The sequence below is a fragment of the Ictidomys tridecemlineatus genome, chromosome 3 (assembly GCF_052094955.1).
Source record: "Ictidomys tridecemlineatus isolate mIctTri1 chromosome 3, mIctTri1.hap1, whole genome shotgun sequence".
Lineage (NCBI taxonomy): Eukaryota > Metazoa > Chordata > Mammalia > Rodentia > Sciuridae > Ictidomys > Ictidomys tridecemlineatus.
The window spans coordinates 155227851-155247770 of NC_135479.1; the positions used below are offsets into that span (position 1 = coordinate 155227851).

General features: G+C 36.1%; 1 protein-coding gene across 1 annotated transcript in view; it reads right to left on the bottom strand.

Annotated features, from left to right (window-relative positions):
• Positions 1–1086: 1086 nt before the first annotated feature.
• Cd96 (CD96 molecule) overlaps positions 1087–19920 on the bottom strand; it is an 88699-nt gene continuing 69865 nt past the window's right edge. Inside the window, exons 9-14 of the mRNA XM_021720654.3 lie at positions 18140–18208; positions 17354–17425; positions 7555–7620; positions 6690–6785; positions 5276–5399; positions 1087–3432 (exon numbers count right to left, since the gene is read on the bottom strand). Of these exons, the coding sequence (XP_021576329.2) occupies positions 3324–3432; positions 5276–5399; positions 6690–6785; positions 7555–7620; positions 17354–17425; positions 18140–18208 (536 nt within the window). The 3' untranslated portion in view covers positions 1087–3323. The remainder of the gene's footprint in view (positions 3433–5275; positions 5400–6689; positions 6786–7554; positions 7621–17353; positions 17426–18139; positions 18209–19920) is intronic.

Genomic DNA, 19920 nt, shown 5'->3' on the forward strand with positions numbered 1-19920 from the left:
CAGCATCAGAAGCCCCTCTGTTTTGCAGGTTTATGGAAGTTCCTCTGAACTGTGGACTGAGCATCCCTCCATGGAAAAGCAATTTCTTACTTTATATGAATGGCAGATGAATTTATAAGTGCTGATCAGAACTTATTTATGAGAATAAATGAGACCAAATATGGTACTTTGAAGAAGATCTAGGCCAGGAGTAGGGACACATTTCTGTAGTGACTCAGAAGGATCACACAAGTTTCTGGTTATGGAACTTAGTGAGACCCTATCGCAAAATTAAAAAAAAAAAATCAAATGAAAGGACTGGAGATGTAGCTACATGGTAGAATGCCCCTGGATTCAATCCCCAGTGCAAAAAAAAAAAAAAAAAACTAATATAAAAACACTGTGAAGCCAGGTGCGGTGGCGTTTTCCATCATTGAAAATAAACAATGGAATTTCAGTCTGAAGACTAATCCCAACAGATTGGGAGGCTGAGACAGGAGGATCATGAGTTCAAATCCAGCCTCAACAAAAGAGAGGCATTAAGCAACTTATTGAGATCCTGTCTCTAAACAAAATACAAAATAGGGCTGTGGATGTGGCTCAGTGGTTGAGTGTGTCTGAGTTCAATCCCTGGTACCCCCTCAAAACAAGCACACAAACAAAAAACCACTCTGAGACACTTGTCATATGATTGAAAAAATTACAGGGACCTATATTGTAACATAAAACTATCTCTCTCTTTAGTGAAACAATTCATATACCCCCAACTCTGCCACTTTTTATCCTGATACTTCTACTTACATTCATTCTACTTGTTCCCTAATGGAACAATAAAGTAAAATCACATGAACATTTACTCAAATTATTGATGACTAAGTTGTACTAAATAAAAATAACTATACACATGAAGCAATGGCTATACTTATGAAGCAAATGTTTGTTACTTGAGAACAAATGGGGAATTGAGGATAGCGAATGCAAGCAAACATCAGTTTATTTTTTCCATTAATTGAGAGGTGTTAGTTATCCATTGCTAAGTAACAAATTACATCCAGACTTGGTCATGTTGAACAAGCATTTATTCTCTCATAGTTTGTATGAGTCAGAAATTTAAGGGGAAAAAAGAAAACTTGGATGAATGGTTCTTCCTCTCATGAGTTCACAGATGAGAGATCATGTGAAATTGCAGTTATCTGAAAATGTGAGAGGAGGATCAGCTTCCAAGATGACTCATTTCCATGGCTGGCATGTCCACGCTTGTTGTTGGTAAGAGGTCCCACTTCCTCCACAGATGGACCTCAATAGGGCTGCTTGCATGACATTATAGCATGGAAAGGGCTTCCTCCAGATCCAGTGGCCAAAAGTGAGATCAAGGTGGGAACTTCTGTACACTTTATGACCTAACCTTGGAAGTCACGCTCTGGCCTTTCCTGCAGTACTTTATTTGTTATATCAGAGCCAGGCTGGGCAATCGCTGTACAAGTGATTGTACAAGTGCATGACCTTCAGTGTGAATATCTCTTTCAATTGTGTACCCTTGATGCTCCACTTGCTTTATATGAATCCTGGTCCTATTTTACACAAGTCAGTTGTAATCAGTGATCAGGGGATTGTACAGGGTATGGATAGCAAAGAGCAATAATCTCTGGAGGTCATCTTGGAGGTTGGCCAAGTATCTAAGATTCTAATCAATGAGCAGGGATGTCCCTGGGCTCAGCAGTCCTCAATTTTGGCTGAACATGTTTATCATCTAAGAGTGCTTGATGCCTGTACCCTGCTCTCCAGAGACACTAATTAATTGATTAGGAGTGGGATACCCATGGTAGTAAAAAAAAATACAAATTTAAAAAAAAAAAAGAAAAGAAAAAAGCCAAATCTTAAATTATCTTCCTGTGCAGTCAGGGATAAGAATACTGCAAATGAACAAGAAAGGTTCCTTTTGGAAAGTCCACCTAGAATTTGCCTATCACTGTAACTGTCAACAACATCTGTTCTTCCCTCCTGGGGCAAGAAGTGGGGGAGGTTTTAGAGGGACAAGAGGGATCAGTAATTTATTCACTTGCAAACTGTTGCTGAACACAGAGCACATCTGGCTAATTAGATTTCGTTTCCACCACCTCTACCTTCTGCTTGAATTATTTTGTAAAAGATTGGTAGAAGTGGGCTTAATTGATAAGTGCTGGTCTGACTTGAGTCTGTTATCTATTTCAAGACAGATCAAAATAGGCAGGTTGGATGAACAGGAAAGTCCCCAGATGAAAAAGAGAATAATGGGAATTAGATGAGTTAGATTAGGGCTTGATTGCCTGTTTACTTGTGCAACAGTTTGGTGGCAGTTTGATACACACACACACACACACACACACACACACAGGCAAACTGACAATGGAAACCATTTTTTTTTTTTTAGGCTTTCTCTCAATTTATTAATGATTTTTTTTTCTTTTTCCTTTTTTGGTATGGGGATTGAACCCAGGAACACTTTACTACTGAACTACATCCCTAGCTGTTTTCACTTTTGTTTTTTAATTTTTTAATTTATATATGACAGCGGAATGCATTACAATTATTATTACACATATAGAGCACAATTTTTCAAATCTCTGTTTGTATGTAAAGTATATTCACACCAACTTGTGTCTTCATATATGTACTTTGGATAATAATGACCATCACTATCATTTATAATCCCATGCCCCTTCCCTTTCTCTCCAACCCCTCTGCCCTATCCTGATCCATGTGGCAGGAGCCTGGGCAAAACATGATGAGAAGAAGGGTGAGACAGATTCTTGAGCAGGCTATTTTGTTTTCCTTCAGTGAAAATTAACAATGGAATTTCAGTCTGAAGACTAACTGCACCTCTTCATCCTTTGGAGTGCAGGAACTTTCATATTTTATTCTTGAAATTTTCTTAGGGAATGCAACAAAAGTCAGAGATCAACATGCTTTTGGCAGACAGTTTGGGATGTTGGAAGATTTCCAGAAGAAGGGAATCTGCTATGAGTATATGCTTGAGATCACTGTTGGCCTCTCAGAGTTAAAATAAAAAATGAAAATACTGTACTTACTTTTTAATGACAGTAGCCTGATGCATATCTCTTACATAAGCAAGAAAATCCCTACAACTTGCACTGGGTGTGAATGTGGCCTTATCCTTTCACTCTTGTCTAAATTTCAGGCATACGCCCAGGGCAAGTTGCTGGGAAAACAGAATATTTGCTTCTAACATCCATTTCAGCTGCAGCAGAGTTTTGGCTGGAGGGCGATTATATTAATGGAGAACAGTTTCTACTTTTTCAATAGGATCCCAGCAGAGTTCTGCTGTATGGCAAAGTCACAAAGGATTAGAGTGTCTCCATCTCATGACAAGGCAGGTCACTTCCAATGGGCTCTTGAATGCATGTGTACTTGATGGGAGGTGGTGGTGGCTTGAAAGGTGGGGGTCTTTCCATGCTAGGAACAAAACATTATTCTTTCAGTGCTAAGAATGTGAGGTGTGTTTTTTTTTTTTAATCAGAAGACCAACTGATTTAAAAAGAGATATTATCTTAGTTTTCTCAGAATTTTTGTTGGTTTAACCCTATGCTTGTGAATTCTATCAGGCACTTGAAAACCATATTCATACCATTAATTAATATTTATATGGCATTTTATAGTTTTCAAGGCATGTTTTTTATCTTAACATCATTTATTTTGCATTAGGAATTAAGCTTTTTTTTCCCAACACTCTACTGATAAAACTGAGGCTTAACAGTTTTTAGAAATTTGCTCAACTTAGGTCTTAAAACTAAAACCCATTTTCCTCACAAAACTACCTCTTAATAGGGGAAAATTTTCTCTTACATGGGTTAAACATTCCTCCAGAAACAAAATTTTAAAATTCAGGGACTTGAGACTGAAGTTGTCAAATAGCCATTTTGCTGACCCCACCCCCATCCTGTATACACACTGGTATGAACTGTGCAGATCCTTTAGAGGTGGAAAGTAAAACTCTTCTGACTCCTTGAGTTGTTGTACTGGCTGGATAACGCTCAAGTCCCTTTTGCTTGAATCAGTGAACATTCTTAACATTGTCTTTGTACAAATCACTATTTTGTCCTTCAATTCATCTCTGTCTGAAATGCATCAAGCATCCAGGTTAATGTACAAATGCCCCAATGACAGGATGACAGGAAAAGGAAATACATGTGCGAGCATTTTATGTTCATGACTCAAACAACTTCCCAACCCTGGAAATCTATAGTATCTAAATTTGGGGAAAGACACACACACACACAGAGACAGAAAGAGAATGAGATGCTTATCATTTAGATTTTCAAATTCTCATTTGATCATTTTAATATAAAGATCTTCTAATCCTTTTGGATGCTTTAACAGAGACTTAAAATATATTAAAAAGTGGATGCAATTCTAAGAAACTTGTCCTTTTGCTTTTGTTCAGAGGAATGATGGATTCCTGAAGGTCATGGAGTCGCCAAGATGTAGTCCTTGGATAAGAACCCAGAATTTCTAACCACTAGTATCATGTTTTATTTGCTGTGAAACACTCCCTACATTGGTTATAGACTTCAAGGTTGCTCTGAGAAAAGCAGAAAAGTGTATTGCACAACTGTGAATGTTCTATCAGATACACATACAAGCATGTGGAAGAGCAGCTGTATGTCAGGGGCTCTCCTGTGACGTGGACTAACCCAGACTTATCCAAAATAGCAAAGTCAGAAAAGTGGACTTAACCTTTCATGCCACTTCTGAGTGTGATGTGGAGAAGAATTTTGGAAAATGTTTCAATAAGATGAAGAGGGGGAAACCCAAACATCTTTCTTTTCTCCTTAGGGAAAAAGAAAAAGAGCAGTAAAAGCCCACTCTGATGAAAAGCAGCTGGAAATCTCTTTAAATTACCTTTCTCACTCAATTTCACACTTGAGCATCTGGGCCCAGCTGGGCCCAGGCAATTCAAAGATGCATGAAAATGAAAAAATAATGAAGATTAATAGAAAAATCAGTTTTAGTTTTGAGGTGAGGTGAGGCTCAGTTTTCATTTCATGCCCACTAACTTGCTTCATCTGATGAGTGTGACAGTCTGACCAGCCAACACAGAGAAGGGTACCCAGTCAGGAGTGTGTGCTTAGTCCCTACTGTGCAGTGCTGGCAAAGCTACCTGGCCTCTCTGAGCTTCTGTGAGCCCATTAGCTGATTATGATATGAGCGGAATGCCACATAGTACAAACATCTTGTATGTGTAAATATTTTGTGATAAAAAATTTCCAATTCCTATGTATTTTAGCATTATACTCACATTTCTTTTTGGTATTGACACCATTTTCTCACTCCAAGACCAAACAATGCCATGCAGAAAAAGAGCAGAGCTGCTATAATCACCGGCCAGGACATTCCACCAGTGGGCTTAGTAACTACTATGCCTGAAAAAAGTGTCAAGAGAGATCAACTGTAATGCCAAACTTCAGCATTCAGGGAAAAAAGGACTACACTAGTTCTTCTATCTGGAAAACGTTTTCCTCTAAGGACCACGGGGGTATTCACTAACTGTGATTATGCTCTGGTGGCATGCCTGTGCCATGTCACACAAAGATGATGAGTGAATAGTTAACTATGAATCCTGCCAGCAATTTTCTATGACTACCTAAGCATATATATGTATCATGAACACATATCCTTCTTATTACAGATGGGGGCATACTTACACACTATTCTCTCCCTGATCTGTTTCTTAAAACAAATTCTTGGAATCCTTTGTAGAGCAGTGCAGAGAGATTTACCTGATTCTATTATATGATAGGTTAATTCCCCAATAGCTTTATTCAATTTAATTTTATTATTTACTCACTATTTATACATTTAATCAATTTATTATTCATAAATATAGTAAAATTTAATAAAATCAATGAATATAATATGAATTTACTCATAAATGTATACATTATTAATTTATTAATTATTTTATTTAAGTCTCTTAATGTTAGATGGTCAAATTTTTTCATGCTTTTATATTTCTAACAACAATAACATATAAGGAATGAAATTTCTTATATGTTATAGATAGATCTTTAGATACTTGAATTACATAGATCATTTGGCCAAAAAGTTTATCTGAATTAGTTTTTCTTACTGTTTAAACTAGATGGTAAACTTCTTGCAGGTGGAGACAGATTTAAAATTTCTTTTATTTCCTAACTTTTATAACTGCTTTTCATTTAGAAAAGTCTCAAAAAAATAGTACAAAGACCTGGATTTATGAAGTCAGTTACCAAGTCTTTCCTCTGTTTATACAGTTTGAATTGCAGTCATAGGACGCTATCATGTTAGCACATGTTATCAGTGTTGAAGGTTTTTTCCCCTCCATATAACATACATGCAAGGATTCAAGGTCCTCCTGATGCTTACTCTGTCTACCGAAGCTCTGTCAAAGGAGGCACTGAGAAGCTCGTGTAATCCTATAATGCTTAATGGCACATGTCACAGGTGGCTAGAGACATCAGGATGCAAACTGCTCCAGGAGCATGACTTGTCACAAATAGGTTTACTTATGTGTCTATTTACTATGTATAATCTCTAATAGATTATAAGCTTTAGGAGGACAATGTCATCACTGTATACCCAACACCTGGCATAGTGCCTGGCAAGTTACTCAATACATATTTGCTTAGAGCACAAAATATAAAGTTAAAAAATATAAATGGCAAATAACTCACTGGTGATATTGATGTGACTATTGTTAGTAGATCCATTGGCTGATGTGGGGGCTTCTGAAAATTCTCCGGTTGTGCTGGTGCTGGTGAAGACATCATCTAGGGATGTAAAGAGAATATCTGAATTGATCCTCAGAGTCACCTCAACTTGATCAAGTGGTATAAAATCATGATTGGGTTCATGTATTATTGGGAAATATCTCAATTTGGGTGGCCTGAATGTCCCTAAAATATTACAATAAAGTTTTTAAAGAAACAATTTACAGCAAGGCTGAGATCCTAGGGTTTATCTAACAGATATCAAATGAGTAAAATTCCTACTGGTTTAAAAAAAAGAAAAAAATTTCACACTTCAAATAACAAAACACTAACTGCTAAAGATTCTCAAAAAAAAATTTAAGAGGTATGGCAAAAGAGCATTAAGTGGCATCATGGAAAGATGAAGTCCTATCCCAATTTTCCCAGTGTTACAGATTCAGCCGATCAAAATACTGATTCTTCCCACCCCAATGTGTTTAATAAGGTCAATAAAGATTCGTTTGCAACATTATATTAGACAAATCTATGTTATCTAATCATTCCATTGTCCAAGAAATATTAAAAAATTAAAAAAAATTTTTATGAATGTAAGTGGCCAAAAATGGTATTGCATAGATTTCATTTGGAAACAAAACAGATAAAAATCTAAGACTAGGTCTCTTTTGTCTTCTTTGAGTGGGAAAAATTTTGGTTCTATTCATCGTCATTGTCATTACCAACATGCACTTTTAAATACCTGAAATTGGCTTCTTACCAGTTTTTATTTCTCCTCCTGTGCTCAGATAAATCCAGCTACTTTCCATGCTCCTAATCTTTCCCATGTACTCACCATGAAGAGTTGAGCCTGCCCCTGAGGGGGATGAACTGTATGTTTCACTGGGTATCCATGAAACCGCTAAAGGAAGAAGATTTTGGAAGAGTCAATCTATATGAGTAATCAATCAATTCTCTTTTCTTAACCATTAATTGAAAAAAAAATAATTATGAAGAAGTATACTGAAACTACTTAAAGCAATATCATTGGACAGTTCTGCAGCATATGTTCGATTGAGCCAAAATAAAGTGAGTTGAGGGATTGATTGTGGTTCAGATGTCTCTAACTGGGAAGGTTTTGATCATGGCCACTGCTATGCTTTGATGTCTCCAAGATCCAGATGTTGCCAATATGACAGCATTAAGAGGAGGGGACTTTTAAGAGGTGATTAAGCCAGGAAGGTTCCTCCCTTCACACATGGGATTAAGGCCCTTATAAAAGAAGTTTCATGCAGCATTCAGCCTTGCCATTCTACCTTCTGCCATATGAGGATACAACAAGAACATCCTCACCAGATGCTGATGCCTTGATCTTGTACTTCCTGGTCTCCAGAACTATGAGAAAATACATTGCTCTTCTTTACAAATTAGCCTGTGGTACTCTGTTATAGCCACACAAATAGACCAAAGTAGTCACTTAAAACAGGAAGAATGCAAGCAATACTAGCAGAAGTTTCTCCAGCTGCAGAGGATATAGTCTCATATTCTCATGCTTACCCCATAGATGAAACAAAAGAATAGGAGATAATAAAAGCCCAGGAATGTTATGGTGGCATTTATCAAAAATAAATAACTAAATAAGATGCCAATAGGACTTTTCAGGCCATGGTAGAACATGCATGAGAGAAGGAAGTAGCTTGGACTTATGGGCTGGCTAACATGTTTGCTCAACTCTGCAAACTGAATTGTGTCAGCAGTGAATGATCAGACCCCTGTTGTTACAGGCCTTGATTCTTAGCTGTGGGTTAGTACCTTTGAGGCCCTCATAGGCAAACCTTTCCCTGGAGTAGATAGCAGCAAACTCAGCACACAGGGCTTTTGAAGTGGATCTATCAACTCATTTTGTTTATTACTCTATCCTGGGAAAGAAAGATTACTTCTTGGTACACACCTGGATTTGATAACAGGCCTCCAATATAATGTAAAATAAAATTACTACAGTAGTATACAGTTGCAATCAGTAGTAACATACTCATTTATTTAAAACACTAACATATATTCTGTTCCCAGTTAAGTGTGTTCTTCTATGTCAAGACCAAAATAAATAAACAAAACAAAAATAAAACATTTGAAAAACCTTATCCTACTACTTCTTGGTTTCTCTCTTTATGTCAAACAATAGCTGCAGCTAATGACCAAAGTATGTCAATGTTTTCAGGGATTGCTCACAGGACATTTGTCATACACGATTATATTGAGTCTGAGTAGGTCAAGGACATGCTCCTTTCTTCAATATAATTCTCTGAACTTGCTCCAAGTGCCCTTGACTATTTTGTGGTTCTAGCTAGAGCTTCAAGATCTATAGATGATGGTGAAATGAGAATTTTATAATGTTCATTTTAAACAATGAAGCAATTAGCCAGGAAATTGACTGACAAAGAACAAGAGCTAATTCAAATACAATTGTGCCCAGGCCTGGATTTAGGCAAAATAATGAAGAAGGCAGTTCATTCTGGATACCCTTACAGATAACCTTTGACTCAACTTGGTGTCTCTTTAACTAACGTTCAAAGCTTGAGATCTTTATTTAGTACCTCTTCAAAGTATGTTTGAAAGAAAGGATGTGATTAATTTATGCTAAAGTAAAAAGAGCAAAATAAGTGCTATCTCTTTGAGGGACATAGCCATTTAAAACAAAAAAGATCTTCCCCTTCATGTTTATTATCTTTGGATCAATATAGAACATTTTGAGACAATTACTAACATGTAGATACCACATAGGTTTTTCAACAAATACAAAGTCCATTTTTTTCTGATCAGTCTTTCCCAGTCAACCTTTGTTTTCCCTGAACAAAATAATCTAATGTAGTGCAATTTCAGGAGATGCTGATATCATCAGCATGAAGCAACCCAATTATAAAAATAGCCATACTTAAAACTGTGCAAAGTATTTAACCATTTCATAAAACTTCTTTTTAGACTTCTGCAAACTTTCCCAGCATAAAAGACTCCTCAATATGATATACAATAACATTGGACTACAAAATCCCTTTGGAAAAGTAAAGAGTTATTTTTAAAATTTTGGTTTTAAGAGCTGTTATTTTATATCTGATTAAAAAATATTTAGTGGAGACTGGGGATGGGGTGAGGGAAGTGAAGAAAAAAGAGATTCCATTTGATGGATTCAACATGTCTGAAAGTATTTAAGTAATGTAAAAGAGAAACTTCAAGACTAAAAATATATTATAAATAACAGTCTTCCAGCAAGATGAAGTGAGTAGTTCTTGTATCGATTGTTCCCACAGGAGATAGGTCTTTCTAAAGAATGTTGTTTATAGAATCCTCTGTAAGATAGAGTTGGCTACCTTCAATGATTCATCTCTCACTAAAACAATACTTTTCTGAAAATTCATTCACAATCATCATTTAGATACCACTCACAATGTATTAAACATTGGTTACTCTATCTGCCATTCATACATCTTTTAGTTAGTGATTGTCTTTTAGTTGATTGAAATATCCCATGTTCCCGAAGGCACCATCATATTTGTTAACTACATGAGTTAATTACCCTTTAAGTCTTTTGAGCATTCATTTTCCTCCAAGTCAATGACTGAATATCACTTTGACATTTGTATAGTAAACACCAGCTTCATCAATAACCTTGTTTTGTATATCATCAATATGACCCCAAAATGTGAACCCAGGATTACTATGTTGTTAGTTTCTCAAGTAATTAATATAGCCTTCCTAGATTGTAATGTTATAATCTTCAATTTCTTTATATTCAGCACTCAGTAAAGTTTGTTCAACAAGGATGGTGCTTCTTATCTATGGTAAGAGTCATATAAACTTCAATAGTATAGTATTTTTCCTTTAATTGCATAACTCTTGACTTCCACTTATGACCAGTTCACAGTTGTTAATAACATTATGACTCATTAGTAATCCTTCCCCTTTGTAGGAGAATCTACTTGGAGTCCTATCAAAGCCCAATCCTGGCCGAAGCTTGGCAGTTCTTTTTTTTTTTATTTTTTTAATTTTTTTAAATTGGTTGTTCACAACATTACAAAGGTCTTGACATATCATATTTCATACATTAGATTGAAGTGGGTTATGAACTCCCAATTTTACCCCAAATGCAGATTGCAGAATCACGTCGGTTACACATCCACAATTTTACATAATGCCCAATTAGTAATTGTTGTATTCTGCTACCTTTCCATCCCCTACTATCCCCCCTCCCCTCCCCTCCCATCTTCTCTCTCTACCCCATCTACTGTAATTCATTACTCTCCTTGTTTATTTTCCCATTCCCCTCACAACCTCTTATATGTAATTTTGTATAGCAATGAGGGTCTCCCTTCATTTCCATGCAATTTCCCTTTTCTCTCCCTTTCCCTCCCATCTCATGTCTCTGTTTAATGTTAGTCTTTTCTTCCTGCTCTTCCTCTCTGCTCTGTTCATAGTTGCTCTCATTATATCAAAGAAGACATTTGGTATTTGTTTTTTAGGGATTGACTAGCTTCACTAAGCATAATCTGCTCTAGTGCCATCCATTTCTTGGCAGTTCTTTAACAGATAATTTCTGCTACCCTCATAGGGTTCTTGATGTGAACTGAACATTTGTGGAATTCTGGCATCCTTTTTACACATGCAGTGGACTACTGATGAGACATTTCTTGGCTGTCCAATCTTGCTTAAGGCATTCTTTATCTTAAGTCATTAACTTTGTTCTAGAACAATGGAAGAGGGAGCAAACAACATCCAGAGATGGAGGACCTGGGTATAGGGATTTGGTGGATGCTGGAATTTTGTTCCACCTTCCTCTTCAAGGGGCATATGCACACAGACAGCAGTACCCCTGCCACCAGGATACACATGCTGATGCTAGCCACTGTGTCCATGCTTGTTATGACCACCCAGTCCACAGACAAGGCTCTCACACTCTTCCCAACCACAAACTGAAGATGACACAGGCTTCAAAGTGTGGAGCTATGCCTCAGAAATGGAGAAATCTATGAACCCCCATGGGATTTTAGCAGAGGATAGAATTTTAAATCAGAAAAATAAATCTTTGAGACTGACATAAGAGGAATTAGATGAAAGAATTGGAGAATAGTGTCTTGGAAGTGAGCAAAATAGAATGTGAGTCAAGGCACATGAAATTTTAGAATTTGAGAACAAAAGTGATGAGTGTAAAGAATTAATATCACAGGGAACATAAGAACTGTAAGAATTATCATGCAGCCTAAAAACAGAAGCCAGGCCCAACTTTGCTATATGCTCCTCTTACTGGTCTGCTCCTGCCACTGATATCAGTCTCTCAACTTTGGCCTTTCAACATCCTTCTGCCTAAGAAAAATACAAGATGTGCTATGAAATCATGAGGCTCAACTACCAAGAGTTGAAAAAGAACCAGATGGACCAGAGACAGATTAAGAAATACATTTGTAAGATTTGAAATGAAGGGAATATAAATTTTGAGGCATAAGGAATTCATAAGGGAAGAACAGAATAAAAATCCCATTTTGAGACCAGTAAGAGGCGATCTCAAGGGTCCAGGTGTGTGTGTGTGTGTGTGTGTGTGTGTGTGTGTTTTGATGGTGAGCTTGAGCTTGTTGGTTTTGGTAATGAGATGAGTTGGAGGTTTGGAGGCTTAAGGGGCCGTGGAGGCTCACATCATTTCTTTGTTTGTCTAACTTAGATATTCAGACTGATTTCAAAGTAACTTTGAGCCCCATTGGACCAGGTGAGTGGCAAGGGAAATCCAAAAGAAAAAAGTAATTAGGATTCAAATTTCTATTCCATTACTTGATCACCTGAATGTGTCTTAAGATGAGTATGTGTTCTAAAGTATCTTTAACCTTGTACATTTCAGGTATTAAGATGGTCAGATTGAGTATTCCCATTTTATTGGTGGTTAAAGTAAAATATGCATTTTTTGTTTGTTTGTTTCAGCTTGTAGGAAACTTGGAAGTTGAACAAAGATTAGATTCCAGGATTCTTGAATCCCAATGTAGCCCTCTTCAGGTTGATAAACAGAATGGCAGCAAAAAATAGATTATAATATATTCTTATAAATGTAGATAAATGCAATGTGCTCAGAACAGTGTAGTGACATTCAAATATGTATGAACACCACAAAATCCATGCAGGATCCAAATATCTCAGAAAGCATGTTCACAAACAGCAAAGTGCCTAGAAGCACTAATAGTGGGTTTATTTTGCCATAAATCTATCCATTATCATTCCTTTTTGCCTCTAAACATTTTACAAATCTATTGAAATAAACATACCAGGAGGGGAAAAATCCCATTACTAATGCCTGTCATGAATCTTGCCAAATGCATCATCCAATATTGGATGTCACATTACAGTACAATCTAACGAGTAGAAACATGTTTCAAAAACAAGTTTGGGAGTGAGCAATCAATTTTAACTTGTTGGATCCTAATGTGTTTTTTGAATTATTATAAATAGAGCAAGTTACTATAGGGGGATTATTTTTTCTCTAAGTTTATGGATAAAAAAAATGGTTACTAGTTAAGAAGCTCATCTTCTTGCTGAAGTGACAATGCGAGTCCACACCTCTGGAGACAAATCCTTTGATGGACTTTAGAGTTCCTTCCTGAATTTCACCATTGCCAGGGTCATTTTAATGATAAGAATGATAAAGAGATGTCTGAGGATAAATGAAGTTTCCAAATGGGAAAGGACAGAAAATGTGAAGGAGCATGGTAATTCATTTCATTATGAAACCTATTAAAAAGACTAAGAATATACTGTAAAAATTATAAAATAAGACTTTGAAGCAACATTTTTTTTTTTCAGTTTCCTAGTTTCTGGGACAGAAAGTACCTTGGATGACCTTATGCTTCATACTGATGTAGAGAATAGCAAAGTTCCCTCATTCTTTTTTCTAGCACACATATTATAATAACAATTGAAAGAAAACAAAATGTTCAAAACTTCCAATTAAACAGATCATTTATTTTCACTGTGAATATGCCTATGCTTTCTTTCTCTTTGCCCATCTATATTCATCCTTTCAATCATTCAACAAATGTCTATTGAGCACTGATGGAATGCCTGTCATTGTGACAAATATTAGGATATTGCAGTGAATAGGAGATAAAAAGGTTTAGGTCTCTGTTCTTGTGTACACTACATTCTAGCATAATTGCAATAAAAATCAAATGAATAAAATAAAGAAAAACATTAGACATTGATAAATAACATATATTGATAATTGAAATATGGGATAATTTATGTATGATCATAGCATGAATTTAACCTGGACTTCATCTTTTGCCTATAACATTGTCTGATAAAATTTTTTCCCCCCTCTCTCCATAATTTTTACCATCTACTCAACACATTTTCATTCATTTATTTATTGATCATCTATATTTAGTGTGCCAGGCTTTACTTTAGAAACCGAGTTTGTAGGTAAACAAAAAAAGATATGGGTATTTATTATACTATAACCTCAAAAATAAAGAATGACAAACAACTGGTGTCGGTAAAGTTAGGATTTTCAATATAGTTCATTACACACAACTCAAGTTAATATTAGCACCATGTAGCACAAATGCAAATCTGTCAAGTGTCCCTGATGTCTTCATTGTCAATTTATATCTGATTGGTAAAGACTTTTTAGTTCATACCTTTGTCTACATGACAAGATACATTGTCTAGCTAAACACATTATGGCTATTGTTTTTGTCTGGCTTTATAATATTTCATCAAGCTAAGATTTCATTCTATTGATATTTTCCTATTATTGGTCATATTTTCCCTTACCATTCCCTCACTGCTATTCACACACACAGATTTGGATCTATTATAAATAACATCATCAATGTCTTCTCCCTGTCTCATTCCTTATATCAAAACAAAATGCTGTCCTGAACGTTGTGCTTATTATTCATTTATACAGTTTAAAAATTTTTATCATATATTATGCCTAAGCCATATGGTCCCTGGTTATACTTACATTTTACATTTTATTTTTTAAAAACCAAACCATATATTGTTACCTGGTTTTTACTTTTTTTTTGCCTCAACACACTATTATCATTCATGCTAGAAAAAGAAAAAGAAATGGGAAGGGCCAGGGATCTCATGAAAATCAAAAAGAGCTCAGTAGGGGCCCAAGGGCTAAGAGGAGGGAAGTGGTGGGAAGTGCTGGGGAGTGATACTGGCCAAATTATATTGTTATATTGTGTGCATGTATGAATATGTAACAATGAATCCCACATTCTGAACAACTATAACACATCAGTATAAAAATGTGGAAAGGGGAAAAAAAGAAAAAAGATTCACTCATGTTGTTATATATGGCTGTCATTCACTCATTTTTTATTGCTCTATAATATTTTATTATGTGAGTGTGTTATAATTGATTCATTTGTTCTAGTATGGCATTTAGATTATTTACAGCTTTTGCTATATTAACAGTGTTTTTCCCCAACATTTGTGTTCATATTTCCCATTTGCATATACTAATCAGGGAGTGAGGTGTATATTTAGAAACAGAATTGCTGGATTGTAGGGCATGCACATACTTAGTTTGAAAACATAGTGCCAAAGTGGTGGAAAGTAATGGCACAGATTTTTATTCCCACCAGCAATGGATGAAAAAATCATATTTATAAAACAGCAGTTGGCAATCCAGACTCCATTTTTTGTCAATGGATTATGTGTAAAATGTTTTTGGTTGTTGTTCCAGTTTTTATTTGTTTCTTAATTTCTAGAGAGGTTGAGCATTTAGGTAAATGTTTCTAGCCACTTGTGTTTCATGTTTGGGATAAAACTTTTTGTTCATTTTATATTAACTTTTGTCTTTTTGAGTTATTGATTTCTAAACATTGACATAAAGATTTGTGGCGAATATTTTCTCTCAGATTAGAGCTTGCTTTTTTTCTTTTTGTACTAGAGATTGAACCACTGAGCTACATTCCCAGCCCTTTTTAATATTTTATTTAGAGAGGGTCTTGCTAAGTTGCTTAGGGCCTTGCTAAGTTGTTGAGGTTGGCTTTGAACTCATGATCAGGATGTCCTGCCTCAGCCTTTTGAGCTGCTGGGATTATAGGCATGCACTATCCAGCTAGAGCTTAATTTTGCTTTTTAAAGTTTAAGATAACTTTTGATAAAGCTGGGCATAGTGGTGCACATTTACAATCCTAGCTAGTTGGGAGACAGGGGCATGAAGATTGCCAAATCAGAGGCCAGTTTGAGGTCAGCCTGGGCAACTAATGAGATTCTGTCTCAAAACAAAATTTTTAAAAAATGGTCTGTGTATGGAGCTCAGTGACAAAGCACTTGCTACACCAGCAAGGCGCTGGTTTCAATCCTTAGTGCTAAAAAAAAGATACATTTTGATAAACCTGGGTTTCTTAATGCTATTCTAACTTTTCAGGCTTTTATGTGGTTAGTCCTTTGTGTCTCTTCATTAAGCCCTTCTGTACAGAAGAAGTTGGTCTTTATTTTATTACTTATTTTAATGTTTTTCTTTAGACATAAATATCTTTAACTCCACGCAGTTAATTTTTGTATAGTGTGCATTTTAATGCCTTTTAGCATCCTTTGGCTGGACAATGCCTTCTTTTGCACAGTTAATTTGCTGTGCCATCTTTGACACAACATCTAAATTCTGTTTATTTGTGAATCTCTTTCTGTGCTCTCCCTTCTGAATGCTGCCTTCTCGTTTCTTGTAGCTGGGCACTTAGTTCATAGATATCTGTTATCTTATTAATATATTTTAAAAAAGAAATATATTAAATTATAAAGGGTCCTGCACTGACTAAGTGTTTCATGAATTAAAGATTGTGATTAACCCAAATCTATGAGCCCAGGGTCCATCGAAGAGATAAACAAAGCTACAAAGAGCAGTATTATACATGTTCCTTTGCTCTTCTTATTTCCTAAGAGCAAATTCCCAACAGTGAAATGACTGAGCCAGTGAGTCTGAAAGACTTCTGAAGGTTTCAGATGTACAGCTTAAGTGCTCTCCAAGAGGACACACACACCTACGCTCCATGTAAATTCTGCACCGGAGGCATCTGGTGACCTATCTCCTCTGCTCCAGTCACCATTCTTTCCACTTCCCCACTATATGAACTTTGTGTTACACCACCAAGAGGCAGTCTATTTCCTTTGCATCAATACCCGCTCAAGTAGCTCCTGCAGACCTCCTGCTCATTGGCTTGGTTAATGGTACCAAGGACTGGGCTCCCTCCTTTCATTTTAATTGGTGATGTGCACATTTTGAACAGTTTGCTCTTTCTTCACGAACACACAGAGCTTGCTCTGTTGTCTTCACTGGTCATGTCTTTGCTCAGATATCAACTTCCTCTGTAAGATCTCCCCTTTCATAAGGGACGCCTCCCCTCACCCAGTATCACTGCACAGCTTGGTCTTCTCCATATCATTTATTACTGTTTGCCTCTCTCCAACAGAACGTGGCGCTTAGCTCTGTTTTGTTCACTGGTATATTCCCAGCAGCTAAAACAATGCTTTAAATATGGTAGATGCTTTGTAAATATTTACGAATGTGATTACGAACAAAGCCTATAGTAGTTGTTTAATATATGTGTCGGGTGAATGGAAGAGGTCTAGAGGATTCCAAGGGACTCATGGTTATACTCAACATTTTTCGGTGTCTATCCCGCTGGAGGTTGAGGAGGAGTTGAAGCCTTGGGTAGTCACACTGGAATTTCTGGCTGAAAGACAAATTTATTTTCAGAAATCAACTTTTTAATAAAGCTGTAATCTAACTTTTCTTTGATGTGCTGAATTTTTAATCTATGGGACTTTGGGGAAATATAAAATTGAGAATGTGCCTCTCTATGCAGAAATACTAGCTGTTATTAAGTAGAAGCACTGTAGTTTATGTTTAATGCCAACTTGTTACTGATTTGCTTTCTTTTTCTGTTCCTGTCACCAACTCCGATCACTGGGAGTGTTGTGAAGAGTACTTTAATATTGCCTTAAAATCCTCATGGAATAAAAGCACAACACAATAACAAATTGTTAACTCTTATTTTTTTAACATTACAGGTATTGTTGTATCAATTGACAGTCACTGTTGAGTAACTCAAAATCAGCCAAAATATCAACATCAAATGAAAAAGCCTTTTGCCAGGTGCAGTGGTACACACCTGTAATCCCAGCAGTTTGGGAGGCTGAGGCAGGAAAATTGTGAGTACAAAGCCAGCTTCAGCAATGGCAAGGTGCTAAGCAACTCAGTGGGACCCTGTCTCTAAATAAAATACAAAATAGGACTGGGGATGTGGCTCAGTGGTTGAACATCCCTGGGTTCAATTCCTGGTACCAAATATATGTATATATAAAGTATACAAACTCAGCACTATAGAAGCTTTAATGAATCCTGTGTATAGTCTGGGAGGCGTAGAAGACAGCCTTGCTATACTCACTTTGAGGGGTGGCACGTGATGTCAATGTACTCCCATCCACGAGGATCACTGAAAATGTAGCTGGATAACCTATTTTGAAAACAAAATCCCCAAATTGTTACAGGTATTTGCATCCACATGTTTAACTATGCCAGTAGATTTAACAGGAGTATGAAGTATTGAAATCGGAAAGAATCTTATTAGATACAGTCTAATTGCCTCATTTTATAAATGATAAAACAGAATCCCAAAGAGTGGGTGCTAGTGGTTATATATATCATTTCTTTGCTATTGACCCAGTTATCCTAAGCACAAATGTATTATGTTCAGACTTCAAAAATATATTGCTTCAGCCTGGGGATCCGGCAATAAAAAATGAAGCTAAGGGGCTGGAGGTGTGGATCAGAGGAGAGTGCTTGCCTAGCATGCAAGTTGCCTAGTTCAATCCTCAGCACCACATAAAGTAAAATAAAGACATTGTGTCCACCTATAACTAAAAAATAAATATTAAAAAAATGAAGCTAAGGTTCCTGTCCTCATGAAACTTCCTTATAGTGAATTTTCATAATAAATATGAAACCATATTTAGTATGTGAAAATATTTATTTCAATTTTTGGTTTGAAAATTCACCTCCCATCTTTAAAATTTATCATTTTCATTCTATTCCTTCTTATTTCCCCTGAGAAATGAGAATGGTTCATATTTACTTTAAAATATCTCTGGAAGTGAAGAAGCAAGGTAGATTAAAGAGAAAGAAAAGCACCCCACCACACCACATGCTGTTGAACTCATGTTTATATCTGCTTAGAAGACAAGTTTTTAAATATGTTTTATATGTATTTCTCTTTTGTTCCAAAACATTAAGATGGTTTACATAAATATGCATTATAAATAGATAAAACAGTAAATAAAAAGGAAAGACAACAGAAATATCGCTAGAAAAATATGTTGATCCCTGTTGAAACCTGACTGTGGAAAGTACATAAAATGTGATTCCTTTCTTTGGAGCGAGCAGGTGGGGATTACTGGGGATTGAATCCAAGGGCACTCCACCACTAAGCTACATTCCAGCCTTGTTCATTTTTTTTTTTTTTAATTTTGAGACAGGATTTTGCTAATTTGCTGAGGGTCTAAGTTTCAGAGATGGGCCTCAAACTTTCAATCCTCTCACTTCAGCCTCCCAAGTTGCTGGGAATAAAGGTGTGCACCACCATACCCAGCCAAATTGCAATTCTTTTAAAAAAATATTTAATTGATTTTATTTTTTAAATACATGACAGCAAAATGCATTACAATTCTTATTACATATATAGAACAATTTTTCATATCTCTGTTTGTATATGAAGTATGTTCACACCAATTCATGTCTTCATACATCTACTTTGGATAATGATGTCTATCACATTCCATCATCATTGCTAATCCCCTGTCCCCTCCCTTCCCCTCACACCTCTCTGCCCTATCTAGAGTTCATCTATTCCTCCCATGCTCCCCTTCCCTACCCCATTATTTGTCAGTCACCTTATATCAGAGAAAACATTCGGCATTTGTTTTTTTGGGGATTGGCTAACTTCCTTTAGCAAATCTTTTTTTAAAAAATACATTTATTTATTTTAATTAGATATATATGACAGAAGAATGCATTTTGATTCATACAATTTCAGCACAACTTTTCGTTTCTCTGATTGTACACAATGTAGCATCATACCATATATGCAGTCATACATGTACCTAGGGTAATAATGTCCACATTGCAATTCTTGATGTCTTTACTTTTGGTTGATGTACTCTCATATTTGGT